General features: G+C 34.6%; 3 protein-coding genes across 3 annotated transcripts; 2 read left to right on the top strand and 1 right to left on the bottom strand.

The window, feature by feature from the left end:
* Positions 1-829: 829 nt before the first annotated feature.
* Positions 830-4,162, bottom strand: LOC120205234 (protein DJ-1 homolog B-like). Its single transcript, XM_039205144.1, has 8 exons — positions 4,013-4,162; positions 3,721-3,921; positions 3,227-3,376; positions 2,915-3,097; positions 2,707-2,787; positions 1,906-2,106; positions 1,667-1,807; positions 830-1,199 (listed from the first exon to the last, which is right to left on the bottom strand). Exons 1-8 carry the CDS (start codon positions 4,145-4,147, stop codon positions 993-995), a joined length of 1,299 nt encoding a protein of 432 aa, XP_039061075.1. The 5' UTR covers positions 4,148-4,162; the 3' UTR covers positions 830-992.
* Positions 4,163-12,055: 7,893 nt separating this feature from the next.
* Positions 12,056-15,233, top strand: LOC120205236 (probable beta-1,3-galactosyltransferase 14). Its single transcript, XM_039205149.1, has 7 exons — positions 12,056-12,481; positions 12,687-12,839; positions 12,926-13,008; positions 13,114-13,213; positions 13,878-13,991; positions 14,474-14,616; positions 14,913-15,233. The coding sequence occupies exons 1-7, from the start codon at positions 12,105-12,107 to the stop codon at positions 15,005-15,007; spliced, it is 1,065 nt and encodes a 354-aa protein (XP_039061080.1). The 5' UTR covers positions 12,056-12,104; the 3' UTR covers positions 15,008-15,233.
* A 1,283-nt stretch (positions 15,234-16,516) lies between these two features.
* LOC120205190 (anther-specific protein LAT52-like) lies at positions 16,517-17,249 on the top strand. The gene is made up of 2 exons (XM_039205109.1): positions 16,517-16,722; positions 16,856-17,249. Exons 1-2 carry the CDS (start codon positions 16,548-16,550, stop codon positions 17,215-17,217), a joined length of 537 nt encoding a protein of 178 aa, XP_039061040.1. The 5' UTR covers positions 16,517-16,547; the 3' UTR covers positions 17,218-17,249.
* Positions 17,250-19,065: the final 1,816 nt, after the last annotated feature.

Below are 19,065 nucleotides of genomic sequence, written 5' to 3'. Positions count from 1 at the left end.
AATAGACCAAAATGGATAATTTAGGTACTACACGCATAATTTACCCAAAAATACATCAATCTCCACAATATTAGTAATAAAACTTAAAAGTGACTAAAAATGTAATTAACCCTTCTCTCTCCTTGGGAACTGAAATATCGAAGGGCAGTTATGACACTGTAGCAATGTTCAACTAAGATATTTTCAATATCTGTGCTAATATTATTGTTCATGATTACTAAATTTTGCTTCAAAAGCAAAAAGATTATACTAAAAAAAATAAGCACCTTACTCGCGAGCCTAGTAAAGATTCAATCTTATCTTCAACTCCATTACTTTTGTTTGGTTAATACTGAGCCATCTCTCGACCAAGTGCGTGAAAGAGAGGGAATATGAGGACCTAAATGTAACAAGTTAAAAGCAATGTAACCCGGTCATACAAATTAACTTTTCTAAATATGATAGCCAAATGAGATTCTTTTAATCAAAAGAATTTATTCAAATGTTGAACTTCTTAGAAATCAAAAGTAAGCTTGGGGTAAATTTGCATTGTAGCTGGATGTGTAACTTAGAAATATGGTAATTGCCGATTGTGGTTTTAGTTGAGAATATAAGAGTTTAAGGTGTTTCTTGTAATGGTATATATCACCATAGGAGTATATTTCGTGTTTTCTTATGTATTGGGTATTATTATTAATAAACTATGAGGTATTATTTTATTCCTTCCAATGTTAGTTAACATACTTCTTAGTGTGTTAAAGAATAAGAAGAGAGTTTTTAATGAGACCTCCAACTTCTATAAAAATAAAATTGCATTGTAGAGATCATATTGGTAAAGAAAGCATCATAAATGAACCTGGGTCTTTTTTATTGCTCAGCTGTTCCAAATCTTATTTATCAACAAACTATTGTATTCAAACCGCAGGGCGAATTTGTATTCAAATGCAAATTCACCTTTGATCACACAGCATGTTCTCCGGTAGTAAAGACGGAGGACAAAGATTCATACTCATCTACTGGCGTACAAAAAGCATTACCTTTGCTAGTTCTAAAGCTTTTGGGCGTCCGAAAAACTTCTCCACGATTCCAAGTGCGAATTCCATGGAAGTTCCTGGACCCCTGCTTGTAATGAGATTGCCATCCACCACCACTCGGTTCTCAATGAAACTCTTATCCGACAGCTTGTCGCACATTGCAGGGAAAGCTGTGGCCTTTTTGCCCTGGACCATAGCAGAATACAACTGTTAAACATCCAAGAATACCAAATGCAGAAATTTTCTCACGACTTCAGTATCGCCCTCAGATCTGTATATTGAGTCAAATATCACAAGACCGACATGAAAACTTAGCAAATATGGCTCATGACTAAGTGAAATATTAAAGTGCGAAAGCAAAGCGAATTTGAATTTTTTTAATAGATTTGTGTAGTTGAAGTTTTATGTTTCAAAGGCAAAGGCAAATAACTAAACTTACAACTGTTTGCAATGACCTATAGACTAATTCTTTGTTGGTATTATAAAATATTAGAATTATTTAATCAAAGCCTCCACAGAGATAGATTGTGGATTTTTAAGTGCGATGATCATTTATTTTACTGAGCAACTAAAGGATGTTAAGTAAACTAGCTTTCATAACATGAAAGATGAAACAATTATTCACTCGATGCAATTTTTGATCAAAATCAAACCTTGAGTAAGCCATGGGGCTCCAAGACCAAAGCTGGAGATGCACAAATTGCTCCGTAGGGTTTGTTTGATTCAGCCTGCTTCTTTAGCAAGCTCACCAGCTTATCGGAGTTGGCAAATGCTTGGGCACCACCAAGTCCTCCCTGAAAAAAGAAATGCACAAACCAAGTTTAAAATATATTTAACGAAGGAAGAAAAATTGAAAGGACTCGAGTCAAGGAAGATGGCAATTTCGACTTACTGGCAAGACTATAAGGTCATATGAAAGTTTAGCGGCTTCCTCAAGAAGCATATCTGCCACTAATTTTACTTTCCTTGAAGCCAGAATTTCAAGATTGTCTCCAACGGAGGCCACCACAACATTTGCCTTTGCTCGACGCAAAATATCAATTATCATAATTGCTTCCATTTCTTCTGAGCCATCAGCAATTGCTACAAGGATCTGAAACAACAATGGAACATGCTTTCATTATAAAAAAGAACCCAAAAATATGGAAAATAGTGCTGCAAGGAAGAGAAGTTTGAATGTCAGAATACTTGGAACCAGCATGTTGGTCAGTGGTCCACATGTCAAAATGAGTGCCATTGTTTCTCACTGCAGTTAAGACACCCTAGAAACTAGAAGATTGTCATAATTGAGCTGAGTTACAAGGTTATGCTTTCATCGACCACAGATGCATAAACATAAAGAATCAGAGATAACAAAGACACCTAGAAAGTGCAAAACTAGACCTAAAGGCTATAAAGTGGAACTTGCCATGTATTGAAAAGCTGCAGCTAGGTTCAGTTTTGAGTTTCATTACTAGGGATGAATGCTGAGTGCATATTAGCTTGTATGTTAATTGAGCCTTATTAGCTGACAATCTTATTTTTTGGCTTTATATGGGTTCCTTGAGTAAGGACCTCTAGACCTTTAATTGGTTTCTGACCTAGTTGTAGTCACATTTTTGCGCCAGTCATAAGCTATTGCTAGGAACAGCAATAGCACAGAAACTTGACAAAATGTAAATGCTAAACCGGGAAACCAACATTAAAACCTCACCTGGGGAATATTATTGCATTTCCACTCCATAGGATTCAGCTCAGTGACTGTGTACTCATAACCATGGTTAGGACGCATCACCTGAAGACAATCGGTTACATTTTAGCAAACAGTGATATCATTTACTGAATATCTAGTTAGCCAGATGATTTTCCCCATTTCACCCAAAAGAATGCATAAATAACTACTACTGTAGAAAACTACATACCAATGGCCCAGAAACTTCAGCAGCTTTGTCTTTGCCATACAATTCCTCAACTAGCGTTACAGCAAACTCCATGGTAGTGCCTGGTCCACGACTTGTCACAACTTTGTTATCCTGCTGAACTCTTGATTCAACAGCTGTTGCACAAGATGACAGTTGCTCCATAAAAGACGGATAACAAGTAGCCTGTCAAGAACAATCATGACTATTGCGAGTCCAACCAAGCAACATTATACACAACACAAAACATATCACCAATAGCAACGACATATAGCACGATCTGTGAAATACTTAAGCTTATCACATAGTACGCACTTTCAGTCCCTTCAACAGACCCCAAGAACCAAGAGCAACTGCAGGTGAAGCACACACAGCAGCATAAAGCCGTCCATCTGCAGCCTGCTTCTTCACAACACTTTCAAGAACTGAACAATCTTTAAGGTTGGTAGCACCAGGCATGCCTCCCTAAATCCAAAATATACATACGTATCAATGACAAATGCGATATTATTTGTATGAACTAAAAACGCAAGATAAGACCAAAATTTGAATTTTAAACAGAGTAATTTAAGTAAGACTTCGTTTCTATAACAAATGAAATTTAAGACATCATCTTTTGGTCATTACAAAATACCAATCATGCATTCATAGAATTCATTAGCTTTTGTAAGCAACTTTGTTTCGAGAAGGTTTTTAAAAATAGCAATAAAACCAAAAATCACTTTAAATTTCCATATATTTGCATTTATCCTCAACATAACAGCCTGGAGAAGTGAAAAAGGTAAAAAAACGAAGTAGTTACAACTTACAGGAAGCGCTATGAGATCAAAAACGGTGTCCTTGCAATCACCGATCAGAGCATCCGCAACAATCTTAACACCGTGGCAAGCGTCAACACGGAGATCTTTCTCGACGGAAGAAACAGTGACGTCAGCTCCCGATCTCCTCAGCACATCGATCGTAATCACAGCTTCCATCGGCTCCGTCCCGTTTGCAATCGGCACCAAAACCTAAGCAATAGCAAAAATCAAAATCGACGTCATAGAATCACAAAATCAAAAAATAAACAAATAGATAAACAATATTTGTTTCTGGATTTACTTCTTTAGCCATCGTGGTTGAAGCAGAAGCTGAGTAGGAGAAGCGAAGGGATTTGCGAGCGGAGAAATGGAAATGAACTTTGGGAGTAAAAGGAAAAGAGTGGGGGGTCAAGTGGCGTAATTGTAACAATGCCATTTCGTTAGGGGGTTTTTCGGATTTTCAAGTTATAATGCCAGAGATATCAACTCGCACCCTCTGTGACCGTGCTCGATGGAGCTTGGTTTCAGTAGTGTTCGAATATGGCGGCTAATTGATGAGATCGTAAAGATGAACGGTCTCAAAATTCTTTTTCATTTTTTCCTCGTTAAAAAAAATCATACGAGCCATAGTTTGGGCGTTTTTATCGGAAAAATATCATAATATTAAAATATTAACTATCTAACATCCATTGATTAAAAATATCTGAACTAACACCTAAAATATTAAAAACTCACTTAAGGCGTGTCGAGTGCACCGCGCCTCCCTAAGGCGCCTTTGATGCACCACGCCTCCCATCCTTTCCCTTCATGCGTCTCGACTGTGTCCCACTCACCTCCATCCTCTTCCACTCCTACCGTAATTAATGTCTCGTTGTAAGGGAAACGCTTCCCCCTTTTTCAGAGAATATCTGCTATGTCATAGTGTCTCATCCCATCAAATATATAGCGTTTATGGGAATAGTTCCCCGACTGCCGATATATAAAAATCTCAGTTTACATAATTGTCTGAGAGGCTCGTTCAAAGGGAAGTGTTTTCCATTTTTTCATAGTCTCTGTCATGTCACGGTGTCTCATCCCATCAAATATAATTAACGAAAATAATTGCTCGAACTCTCAAACTCTCTTAAATTCTCAAACTCTCTAACTCTGAAACTATCAAACTCTCAAACTTTCAAATTCTAAAAATGGATCATATTTCAGCTGTTGTTTATTATGATGAAATTCGGGAAGATGAATTTGGGATTTTTTTCCAATCAGATCATTATATCCTCATTACCTTCAAGAGAAACATAACTATTGAGGAATTAATAACAAAAATCTCAAGGAAGACTCGTGTTGGAAATACTAAAAGATTGTTTAAACTTCAATACAGATTTCTGACTGAAACTTTTCCTTTAACATATACAACATTCGACCTCTCCACCGATGAAGATGTTGCTATGATGGTTGATACTTCTAATCAAAATTCAGACTCTATTACAGAAATATATGCCACATTTGTTGACGTTCATGCAGTTTGTGGTATGTCATTATTCTCCCATTATGGGTTGCCTCAACCAGTTCATCAAGTTGACAATCCAACTCAAACAATTTGTAATTATTTAACATCATTAATGGCAAATCCAGCTCCAGGTATCATTCCATCAAGTTCAATAGGGAGACATTCATTTGTCAACTTCTTTGACGTCAACATGGATACGCCTTCCAGTTCCAGGGGGAGACATTCACTTGCCAGCTTCTTCGACCTCAATATAGATATGCCTTCCAGCTTTAGAGGGAGACACTCATCTGCCAGCTTTTTTGACCTCAGTATAGAGATGCCTTCGATACAAAACTCAATTCATAACCCATATGGCGATATCTCTTCAAGTTCCAGAGTAAGGCATTTATCTGCGAACTATCATGGAAGCCTAAACATTGGAATCATATAGGAACTCTCATCACCACCAGAATAACCTTTTTGTGAGCCAAGAGCATATGATGCTGAGACTGGATTACTCGTTCATGAATTACCACAATTCAACATGGACTCAGATGATGATGCGGATAAAGTTTCCATAAATACGTTTCCATAAATACGTTTCAATACGAACCTCCAGCATGCATGTTTGAAGCTGACTATGACGTGATGTACGGGCCAACATTTCTGGATATGCCTAATGTTAGAAAATATGAGAGGTATTTACCAGTTAACGATGGTGATTTGTATTGTGGAATTTAGTTCACATCTATAGACGAAGCAATGATGGCAATAAATAATTACAATATTCATAATTCAGTTCACTCCATAGTCGATTGATCTACCACAAAAAAGTATGTATGTTATTGTGTCAAACATGATAATGGTTATAATTGGATGGTTCGTGTTTCAAAAAAGAAAAGAAAGAATGGCATATGGGAACTAACAAAATATATCGGTTCTTACACATGTTGTAAACGAGGGATCAACCAGGACCATCGAAACTTGGACTCAAAGTGATTTGCCAAGTCATCATGCCCATGGTCAAAGCAAGCTCTCACATGGCTATTGCAATGTTGATTTCTTTAATATAATCTCAATATGGGTACACCGTCTCCTGCAAAAAAAAACATGGAAGGCAAAACATAATGTCGTTATAAAACTACACGGTAATTAGGATGCATCTTACAACGAACTACCCAGCTGATTTAACCTGCTACGAAGACTGAATCCTGGGACAGTAGTTGAGTTCGAAACTCGTTATGCCTACAAGAATGATCGAGTGCTTCGACATCGTTGCCAATTCTACTGTGTTTTCTGGACTTACCCACAATGTATTAATGCTTTGAAATACTGCAAACTCGTAGTCCAAAATGATGGTACATTTTTGTATGGAAAATACAAGCAAGTTTTATTATTGGCAGTAGTCTAAGATGATAATCACAACATTCTTTCTATTTTTTCCCTTGTTCAAGGAGAAGATACAAAGTCTTTGGGCCTTTTTCTGAGAAATATACGGTTGCATGTTGTCAGATGGAACACATTTGTGTCATTTCAGACCGAGGAGTTTAGATCAAAGTAGCAATGGACTCTTTGGGTCCAATATTAAAACTCTCACACATCCAACATTGTCTCGGTATCCGACATATTACTGCAAACTACCACGAAAAATACAAGAAGAATGATGAACACCAAATAATTATACGTATGTGTACGTTATTTTTTTCCAATTTTTTTCTTAATTATTTTCATCTAATTTATTTATATATCACACTAACTAATACATATGACAACTTAGGTTACTAGTAACTGCTTTGGCTAAAAAGACGTATTTTTGTTTGGGTCAACTTTTTTGCGAAGCTCGGGGTCAAGCTCTTATATGGATGCAAAATGGTCATGTTTATCACCCAAGATTAATAGCAAATTTACAACAAAAAGTTACAGCATCAGACAAAATGTCGGTGATAAGCTTTTCTCGCACCTAGGAATTATTTCATGTCACAGAATTGCCACAACCTCTTCAAGGGATAAAATTTAACTCTTTTAGAGTTAATCTATGATAGAGGTTGTGTGACTGTGGGTTTTTTCAAGTTCTGAAGTATCTATGCTCTCATGTCATAGTATATTGCTCACATTCTCGTCAAAATTATAAGCGTTATGTGGATCTCGTATACCAACTTTTAGAAGTATTCAAGGTATATGAATATGAATTTCCTCTATAGGTAATGAAAAAGACTTAAATAAGGTTTAGACTTAGCTTCTAATTATACCAGATCCATACTTATTAAGGGATCCAGGTAGTCCAAAATACACTTGAATTCATTATGATATGGATATTCGAGATATGTCAAAAAACACAAAATATGTGGGCATTGCAAAAACCTAGGCCTTAATAGAAAAAATGTTCATCTCTTTTATCATCACGTAATCGATGACCACTACTCATATACTTCTATTTTCTAATGTTTCAAATTATGTTATTTCATTTTATTTTAGTACCAATTAATTTAATTTGAGCTTACTTATACCAGAAGATGCTCCTTAATGTAAACATTAGACATAATAAGAAAAACTTACTTAATATAAAGACAAAATAAATGAAAATATTACAATAAATGAAAATATCATCAACGTTATCTATCGATGCCTCCTTGAATGTGTTCCGCACGGTGGTGGTTGTCTACTTCAATGAGGGTTTCTTCTAGGAGGTTACTCTTTATCTTTACTCTCATCATTTTCGTCGTTGTCTTAATCGTCATCGTCACATTCATCATCAGTCTCAGTTATATTTTCTCGATAAGCCAATGACGACAATGCATGTTCTCAATAGAATAAAGACCCTGGAGGAGTATGACTAACCATCCCACCACTCGTTGAGAACTGTGAAAAACCGGAAATAGATGTCTGCGATCCATATTACGGTCTGTACCATGAAGTAAATGTTGGATCCATAGGCATAGTCATATAATATCCGTCAGAGGGTGTTATAAAACCCTATGTGATATGTACGTAACCATGAGTAGAGGCATCTGAACCGGCTGCGGTGACATTTGAAAGTGGGGCGGTGGCATCTAAAAGTAGGGTGGTGCCATATGAACCGTCGGGCTAGGGATGTAAACAGGTGTCGATGGTTGTTATTGTGATAGTTCTGGTGGCATATCTAAGGACGACACGGATGCGCCTGTTCTTGATCCACGAATGGGGGACGATGATGTTGTGACGGTGGACGTTTTTGTTGACAACAATGATTTGCCCTCCTCGTGCTCCCTCTGAAAGTAAGAATGACTTCGCGTTTGCATTAAATCATTCAATATAACTATTTGAAACCATGACACCATTTTCTAATATATACTCTCGAGGGGGAAAACATTGATGTCAGTTCTTCCACATCGCTAACCAATCTCTATGCTTCACCAACTAGTTAACCTCTTTTTTTCTCGTATATCGATGTTATGCATATTGTCGATATTTATTGGTACTTCAAGAATATATTGTGTGCAAACAAACTGACGAAGCACACGGTCAATCGGATGTCACTCGACAATAGCATAACAAATAAGAGGAACAATTGCCAACCATACATTCAATTGCCAACTCAAATCAAGTGGGAGCAAACCCTCATTTCATCATTCAAATAGGGTAACCATTTGAACTAAAATATATATATATATATATATTATCAAAATTTAAATGAGAATCAAATTATATAAATACAATTAAATGAAAAAAATAAAATTAAAAAACGTACCTCTAAACCAGTTTTTTGGTCAATGAGTAATCGGATATCTTTTAATTTTTGTGGGATATTACGATGATATTTTCTATTTAATGACCACCTATTTAATATATATATATATGTGTGTGTTTGTCATTATATAATAATCAAAAACATTATTTAAAAAATAGCATTGAAATTACCTTGATAGTAATAAAAATACAAATAAATCATTCACGATCGGACACAAAAAAGGCATGTGATACCATGCCCATGATTGGAGAAGTATGAGACAACAACAAATAGCAGTTTTACTATATTTCATGGTCTGACACATTTATCTAAACAAAAATGCCAACACTGCAGAGCCATAACTCAACGTGTCGGCTACTTGAAAATTGATGAGATATCGCAACCACATATAATGGACATGGTTCTGAGACTTGTTGGGCATCAATATGCCTCCAATAATTTGTAATATGTATGCTTGGGCAAACGCTTTTTCCTTTTCCTTGAAACAATTTTCGAGCAACTCTTTGAAATTTCTTTGCAACCATGATAACGTTATTCGGCCGCCGTTGGAAGTCTTCGGGGCATCACCAAGATACTCTTTGTACAAATTCTCTCAATCATCATCAGCCACACCAAAAATGGCAATTCTATCTACCGGGAGCCCCAACTGCATTGAAACATCTTCCAGGGTAATGGTGCACTCCCCACGTGGCAAGTGAAACGGTTGTGTGTCTGGCCTCCACCTCTTAATTAATGCAGAAATAAGGGTGAGTTCAAGTTTACAACCTCCTTCAATTTTTGCTAAGTAATTAAATACAGTTATAGATAAATATTATCAGATACGCCTTGGTGCATTCATCTTGTTGTTACGAATAAAAAGTTTTAATATTCGATCAATTTCCTAATAAATAAATTATAACCATTAAAATTTGAACTAATATTACAAAAATTATTTAAATAAATTCTAACAATTTAAATAATATATGATCAATTTCCTAATATTCAAAATTTAAAAAGAATATAGTTTCGTATTCTGATCGTATCGACAAAATGACTCGAAATATGATCAGCATCCAATCGTAACATTTTGCCTTTCATTTCTTTTAACTACAGATAATAAATATAAATTAAATAAGTTTATAATCAATTAATAAAATAATACAAAATTATGTAATAAAAATAATAATAAATTTATTAAATAAAAAGATAACAAAATACTTTATTGGCTAGAACTTGATAGAAATAATATATAATTTTTGTTGTGGTTTGTATGAGGCCAAGGTGTGGTTTATATAGGGGATAAGAGAGTAGGAAATAACCTGGTGGAAAAGTTGGACGGGAACCCGGGGGAGGTGTGCCACGTCGGACGCGCCTTTGAGGGGAGGCGTGCCACATAGGATGCACCTTTTTGGGATGCAGGGGAGGCATGCCACGTAGGACGCGCCTTAGGTGGGTTTCTAATATTTGGGTGTTAGTTCAGGTTTTTTGGTCAAACGAGTGTTAGATATGTAATATTTAATATTATGGTAATTTTTTAATAAAAACGATCATAGTTTGATTACAAGATTTAAAAGATGTCACAAATCCATCCCAACAAGTTTATAGGATCACCTTCTAAAGGTTTATTTAGCCCGATAATGCTTATGGATAAATTTATTAGTCCAATAAGACAATTCAAGTTTATTTTGTGATTTACGACATTTATTACAATTAAGGATGAACTCATTATGTGGAGGTGATATGCTCTAAAAAAATATTTTCTTATTCAAACTAGTCAAGTGGGCACGACGAGTTCCAACAAAATATACTTTTTTATTAAAACCTATCATATTGGGGTAACATGTTTCAATAAAAATATATTTTATTAGAACTCGTCATGCGCACGTGACAAGTTCTAAGACATTATAATATTATCGTAGATTGCTAATTAATTTTTTAATCACATAGAAACCCAAATAATTATTGTGCCAGCATTAATGGGTTGATTTTGCCCACCTCTAAAAGGAAAGCCCGAGAGTCCAACAAATCATCAAGGTCTCGAGGCATTGGATTTAACTCTTTAACTAGTGACATATGTAATCATCTTGTGCGAGCAAATTTATCTTAATTTATTAAAATTAGAATTAGATTAATATAATACATAAGTAAAAGAGATAAAAATGAGTAATTATATCAAATTGTTAACTAAATCGTCATCTTATCTGTTAAATGTTAAGGATCAGTGACTCAATTGACAACAATTAAATCTTAAGTGGTTTGATTGATAAAATTCAAAGATCAATAGTCAAAATGAAAAGAAACAATAACTAAGTGATTACAAGTATAATTTATCCTTTATTATATATTAACTTTTTTATGTTAAGTGTCAATCATCCACGGTAATAAAACATTTTCTTGTACGCTAAGCATCAATGATCAAATTAAAGCACTTTAATTTGTCTTTATTGTGGAGGAAGGTTATAGGACAAGTCCTTTTCTCGGTTTCTAGTTCAATGTATTCTAATAGTAAAAACAAGTATTCTTTACATAGAAAAGTTTTAAATTTAGCTGATATCAATTAAATTTAAATAAAACATATTTTTAATTTAATTTAATTATAAAATATAAACACTTTTAAAGTAAATATTAGTTATTTTTTAAAAAATTAAAAAATTAAATAGTTTATATAATAATTTATTCAAACAAAATAATTATAATCTTGAAAATTTTAAAAGGGTAAACTATACGGATACTCTCTTTTATTTTCGGTCTAACCGACTTTGGTCACCAATTTAAAAACTAAAAGTACATAGCCTTTAATTTTAAAAGGGTAAACTATGCGGATAATCCCTCAGCTGTTAACTCATGTTCGTTTTTAGCCCATCGGCTATGTCACATATTTGTTAAGGGTTAACGGTGGAGGGACTTAAACCGGACAGACCGATAACGTTAGGGATTATTTACCCTTATTTTTTAAATTGGTGACCCAAGTCAAACATAACCTAAGCAAAAGGGATTATTCACATAGTTTACCCTTTTTAAAAATTAAATCTTGTTTGCTTAACCTTGAAACCGATATTTAACTGCCGACGAATTCGAAGAACGGAAAACTGTTAGTTAAGACACGTCAACCTTCTTTGTATATTTGACTTGTGATACACTTCAATTGAACCCATCAATTTCTTTGTTGAGTCCTCCCCAAATCTCTCCCCCTCCAGCATCACAGTTATGCCATCGTCTCCCAAATTCTTCCACGCGCGCACTTCGCCGCAGCCCACGCACCCCGCCAGATCTGCTCGCCTCATCTTCTCCGCCCTTCTCACCTTCGCCATTGTCTCTTTCCTCTTCGCCCTCTCATCTTTCCTTTCCTCCGGTGGATCCGGCTTCCGCTGCCGGAACTCCGAACCGAGATCCGTCCGTGTTCTTTGGGACAAAACCGCTAATGCTAATACCGCTGCTGCTGGTGGAGGTGGAATTGATGATAATGGGACGAAGAGGCATAAAATTATGGGATTTGTTGGGATCCAAACCGGATTCGGCTCGACAGGCCGGAGACAGTCCTTGAGAAAGACGTGGATGCCTTCCGATCGTCAAGGCCTTAAACAGTATGTAACATTTTGTCATTATACAGTACTTTAGCTGTAATTTAATTTTCACATTAAATTAATTCTCACAGCTTGAACTTTACAACGATTAAGCTCCGTGTTTGAAATACGTATAATTCTATCTTACTATGAACAATAATGCTTGAATTAACCATTAAATTTTAAATACAATTTAATTTTACCTTTTTTTTGTTTTTTTTTTCAGGTTGGAAGAGGCAACTGGATTGGCTTTTAGATTTGTAATTGGTAAAACAAATGATGAATCAAAGATGGCAGAGCTGAAAAAAGAAGTAGCAGAATATGATGATTTCCTTTTGTTGGATATTGAGGAAGAGTACAGTAAGCTCCCGTACAAAACGTTAGTTCCTTTATTCAAATATTTGAGTTATGGATTGGTCATGTTATTCGATTGAAAGATCCCTTAGTTTAGAATGCATGCTTCAGGTTAGCATTCTTTAAAGCTGCGTATGCACTCTTTGATTCGGAGTTCTACGTCAAAGCTGATGATGATATTTATTTGAGACCAGGTGATTTGATTTATTTACACTTTTATGCTTGTGTTGAACGGTTTTCTTTACCTTTGTTGTGCACTTAATGTTGATAGTTAACAATGTTGAACTCTTGATTTGCAGATCGGCTATCACTTCTACTAGCAAAAGAACGTTCTCATTCTCAGACTTACCTTGGTTGCATGAAAAAGGGTCCGGTGTTCACCGATCCTAAGCTGAAATGGTTAGTATTAACCTATGGTTTAGAAATTTTTCTAAACTGATTTTTCTGTTCATGTATTAGGTGAGTGTTCTATCTTCGTTGATAGAAATGGTTAGTATTAACTTATGGTTTAGAATTTTTTCTAAACTGATTTTTCTGTTCATGTATTAGGTGAGTGTTCTATCTTCCTTGATAGAAATGGTTAGTATTAACCTATGGTTTAGAAATTTACCTAAGCTGTAAATTGATAGAACTATAGTTTTCTATCTTCATTAATATTGGCAATTTGATTTAGGAGGAAAAGGGGATGTAAAGAACTAGTTTAATGACATCTACCGACATTACAAACTTTAAGGAAAACTCAGGAAATCATCCACCTTTTATTGGTTATAATTGTCATGGTCATTTGTAAGGATCATACAAAACCATAGGTTTCTTTCATTTGTGAATGTGTAGCATAGAATATTGTAATTTACTTTGAATTTATATTTTATCACTTGTATACGTAGTTAAAAGGTAGAGAGGTTATGATTTGAAGGGTTTGAAATTCATCATAGGTTTCTTTTGTGAATTATATTCTACAAGATCTATTATTATTGCATATGGAACCATAAAGTTGACTTTCTATTAATGTTGATATTCATACCGGTGTAGATCGATCATGTTTGACTAAACATATATGCAGGTATGAGCCACTATCCTCTCTATTAGGCAAGGAATACTTTCTTCATGCCTATGGTCCTATATATGCACTTTCGTCAGATGTTGTTGCAAGTTTGGTTGCACTAAGAAATGACAGGTACTCTCAATGATTTCATATCTAATCCATAACTATCTATCAAAACGGTTCCTTCCATTCCTATTGTTTCTTGCTCACGTCCTGTCTCTATTTGGATTGCAGTTTTTCACTTTCTATCGATGTAGATCTTGCTCCCAACATTTCCTATTTTCAACCTTGTTTTGAACTTGATGTGATTAGCTTAACATACTATTCAAATGTTTGAACTCTTGTTTGGGCTCATGGGCTCGTGGCCAGCCATGCCCCCAATTTCAGTCTTGTTTTGAACCGAGACATTATGTATGCTGATGAAGATTTTTATCGTTCCCCAACTCCATTGTATTGATTGAGGTTGGGGGCTTGGTTCTAAATGAAAATTGTGTATATTCTAATATTAGGAAAGCTTAATACAGTATGTATATCTTGCAACATGTTCTTTCTCTTTGACAGCTCATTAATCTCTGAATTGTTACATTGTTTTTTCCATTTTTTTCGAACTGCAGTTTTCGGATGTTCAGTAACGAGGATGTTACCATCGGAGCATGGATGCTTGCAATGAATGTCAACCACGAGGATAGTCGAACATTGTGTGAGCCAGAGTGTACGGCATCATCTGTTGCGGTCTGGGATATCCCCAAATGTTCAGGTAGGGTTCCATGTAATTGCAAAGCTTGCAACCTTGTGCCACCAATAATAAACATTCTAAAGCTTGTCAACCCGTTACCAGGTTAGATTGTCTCCCAAAAAACACTATTTAGCGGCCTCATACTGAATTTAAAATTAACATTTCAGAACTACTCTCTCCAGAAACTATGGCGGTGTCAACTGGCACTTTGTCTATTGACTTGATCCAAAAATTTTGGAAATTTTGGAGCCTTAAAGTTGCAACAATGGCTTTGAAACCTCCACACATGGCGTTCTAACAGTACTCTTGTTATGCAGGGCTATGCAATCCAGAGACCAAGATGTTGGAACTTCATCAGATAGATACCTGCTCAAAAAGTCCAACTTTGCCATCAGACGATGATGATGATTAGTTAAATTTGCCTCGACACAGATTTTATTAACACGAGAAAGCATTTCGAAGAATCGTTTCCTCTGGTAAGTTGATCTTACTGCCATCAAACATATCTAAACTTCCTCGATCAATCATCACTACCCATTTTTGTCTTCCACCATCATTTTGTCTGTAACATGTGAACTTCTTTTACCGACGATGGAAGTTACCAAGAGACATTTACCGTACCATTCCTTTTACCCTTATATAATATCAAAAGGAAAACTCAAACTCACTTCGTACCAATTGTATATGGTAAAATGTACTCTGCTACAATTTGTGAGCTTGAAATACCACTTTGACATAGAAAAAATTCATCCCATTGTTTAATGCGTGTTTTGCTATCCATAAATTAATCTATTTTTCGTTCTAAAATCTAAAATTATATGAATATACTGCACTCATGAACTACTAGTGCAAGAGAATTAAACAAATCAGTCCAACGACCAGAAACAAGACAGACTAATCGGAGAAAGGCAACAAACTTTCAACTACCATCTTATAAGTCATACAGAATCCAGTTAGGAAAACAAGAAGAAATTAGATCATTACCAGCAAGTGCAATTCGTGCAGCACAGCTGATCACATACAAAACATCCGCAAAAAAAAAAAAAAGTTCTTCTCAGTAAAAATAAAACTTTCAAAACCCAAAAAACGAGTCAGGTACCTAGGTAGTAGAGGCTAAGGCAGTGATAATGTCACAACATTGACTTTTTGAAAGCCAGGGCATATTGCGTTGTAATAAACATTGAATATCGATTAACATTTTATTAAAGGAAAAAATAGAATTAAATTCAGTTGAACCTGATATACAAGCTAACTACAAATTATAGAAATTCATACGACTATAGGTGAGTTTCTCCAACTAGTTGAAGAGCTGGGATAAATTTTGCAATTCGTGATAAAACAAGGTAAGAAATGTGATTGCTCAATGAAATAAGGCTTCTAATAGACAGGTGCACTAATTGTAGGATAAGTTATATGATTTCTTAGTTTATTAAATAAAAAGAAGGGCAAAAATGTGGTGCCTATTAGGGAGAGAGAGTATCCAAAAATACAACCATCAATATAAAATGTAGTTCAGGTTTTGCTACCTCAATAATAAATAGATGATCATTATTTTTAAAAATTCTAGGTTTGAGCACAAAAGATTATAAGGATGTTTAAGCTTTACTCACCTTAGATTAATGAAAATATATATTTTTATCTAAAATTAATCATTAATTATGTATTAATCCCTTCTCCTTCAACCTAAAACCAATATTTCGTAATTATAATTACTTATTCATTGGAATAAAAATTTAAGGTTAGCATGAAAAATTCAGTATTTGGTAGTCCCGTTTTAGATAATTAGTTGTTTTGTTTGATTAAATCCCGTCCCCCTCAACAAACGAAACCCTAAAAGATAGAAACTGCGAATAACAACAATACCCTAAAATAAGTGAACCCCTCCCCATAAATTAACCATCCATTGTCAAGCATTGATAACCCAAGAAGGAGCAAAAAATAGAGAAAGAAAAATGGCAAAATCCTCTGAATTCGTCCTCCTTTTCTTCTTGATCTGTATTTCGTCCTCCCTCAGCTTCGCCTACGGCAAAAACGCTACTGACCCGAGTAAGTTCATTGTCGTAGGCCGTGTTTACTGCGACACTTGCCGTGTCGAATTCGAGACCAAACTCAGCCAACCCATAAGTGGTATATATAATCAACATTCCTTTTGTAATCGACATGTAAAATCCTGTGTTCGTCCCTGCGTAAACATGAAAATAGTTCACATGCATAAAGATGTGTTGACAGATATGAGTTTTGGTGCATTGTGATGTGGCAGGTGCAACTGTGGTGCTGGACTGCAAGAACCGAATCGACGGATCGTACACGTACCGCAGTCTGTTAATGTTAACCGATAATAACGGATACTACAAAATCGAAGTGGAAGGTAATTACGAGGATTCTGACTGCGACGTCTCCCTGGTGAAGAGTCCTCGGCCGGATTGCAACGAACCGACCGAAGTGTGGAGGAAAGCCAGGGTGGTCCTCACCACCGACGACGGCGTTAGCAGCGAAATTCGCTTTGCCAACAATCTTGGGTTCAAGATGAAGGAAGCTCTCCCTGAGTGCAAACAAGTTCTTACGGAGATGGGCTATTATGAACTTAGGGATGAAGTTGGAAACGATAAATACTTCCCTTGAACACAGGGCTATTAAAAACTTTAATATTATGTATTTTCTTCACTACCATTTCTACTATAAGTTGCACTTTTGCCCATCTAATTATAAGAACTTACTGATTTATCCTCATTATTATTCTACTTTTTTTTATAATCACTTTCTAATAGAAAATCTGTAAAACACAACTGTTTTACGTTAGAATGTTTTCCCAAAATTTCAGATAAATATTTTAGAATTTGTTTTCTATGAAACACCCTAACACTAAGTTTTGTTACACCTAAATGAGATTATTTTATTTAAAAAATATATATTTATAAATTTTATTTCGATAATTATTATATAATTCAAAAGATAAATTAAATGTTAATCATGTTTTATAATTATTTCATTTTTTTATTTTAAATTTTATATCGATTATGATTTGGTTTAAATAATAGAAGATGGATTTAGGGTTTAAAGATTTTTCTCATCTAACTCGAAACTTGGGAAATTTATATTTTTCTCACTATAAGGTTTGAGAATTCAACGATAGCTTATGAATAGAATGAAGAAGATGACCATATTCGATGGAAAATGGTTTCTAATCTTAAAAACCGGGCTTGAGAAATAAATTTGGGGTTTTAGGATTTTCCATTTTAACGAGCCATAAAATTTGGATTGTTTTTATTTATTATTGATAAAATTATTTTTATCGAGCAATATATATATATATATATATAAACATGAGTCTAAACAACCCTAATTTTTTTTCATTTGTGTGTTATTCATCTCTTTTCTTTTCTTTTTTGTTGATTGACAACGACATCAATTTTAATATTGATTGTCGACAGTCGATAATCCTTATTATCTTTTTCTTCTCTTTATAGTGTATCTCTATTTTCTTTTGTTTTTTTTATTTTTAATAAGTTTATCGGTATGACATGTTTTCTTATGCTTTTATGACCCATTTTCTTATGCTTTTTGGCATGTTTTTCAATTATTTGACATTCTTTTATTTATCTTTTTCTAATGGTTGATTTGATATCGTCACGACTTATCAGGATGATGTTTATTTGATATCTTGTTGATTTTCCTTGCTTTAGACCCTCGGGTTGGATGTAGATACATGATTTGCGTTTGTGGATAGCTTTTCACATTGCTCGAGTCTGATTTGTGGTTTGTCGGTGGCTTTTTAATAGCTTGACCCCCTTTTGTGGTTCATTTGCTGATGCGATCAGATCTATTTGTATTTATCTTTATTCGAGTTTCTTGGCCAGATTTTTAATATTTCCTTGTCTAGTCCTTATGTGGTCTTAAGTTGCTAGTTTTGTTTAAATGATTATAAAAAAAATCCTAATTATATGCTTAATTTACTATTATGATTATAAATATTTATTATAATTCAAGATATTTCTTATTTTAAATAAAATTGGTTCCTTCTATAAAAGAAATATAACATATATGTTGCGTCAAAAAAGATATAACATATATGTATCTTATAAATAATATATCTAAATTAATCTATGAATGGAACATATAAAACATTTCTCATTAAATTCCATTAAATCTAACCTCAGGACTAATAACTCAAGACTAATAACCATGTAAGGTTCAATATTTTTCATGTCTTACAATTTGGTCCTTCATTTACCAATTACACGGTCAAATCAAGGGTGAATCATAATTTAATCCGTCAATATTCATTGTTTTTCCTTTACTTCTTTACATCAAAGCTTTGCTCCTTCTTTGTTTTTTATTTTATTTTTAACGATTTTTCTTTATAACACGTTTTCATATGTCTTTTGGTATATTTTTTATCTTTTTTATCGATCATTTGACTATTCTTCCGTTTATCTTTTTTTTAGATTGAATTTGACGTCATTTCGACTG

The sequence above is a fragment of the Hibiscus syriacus genome, unplaced genomic scaffold, assembly GCF_006381635.1.
Source record: "Hibiscus syriacus cultivar Baekdansim isolate YM2019G1 unplaced genomic scaffold, ASM638163v2 tig00012370_pilon, whole genome shotgun sequence".
Lineage (NCBI taxonomy): Eukaryota > Viridiplantae > Streptophyta > Magnoliopsida > Malvales > Malvaceae > Hibiscus > Hibiscus syriacus.
Note: the sequence above shows the minus strand (reverse complement) of the source record. Positions and strands in the feature narration are given on the sequence as shown.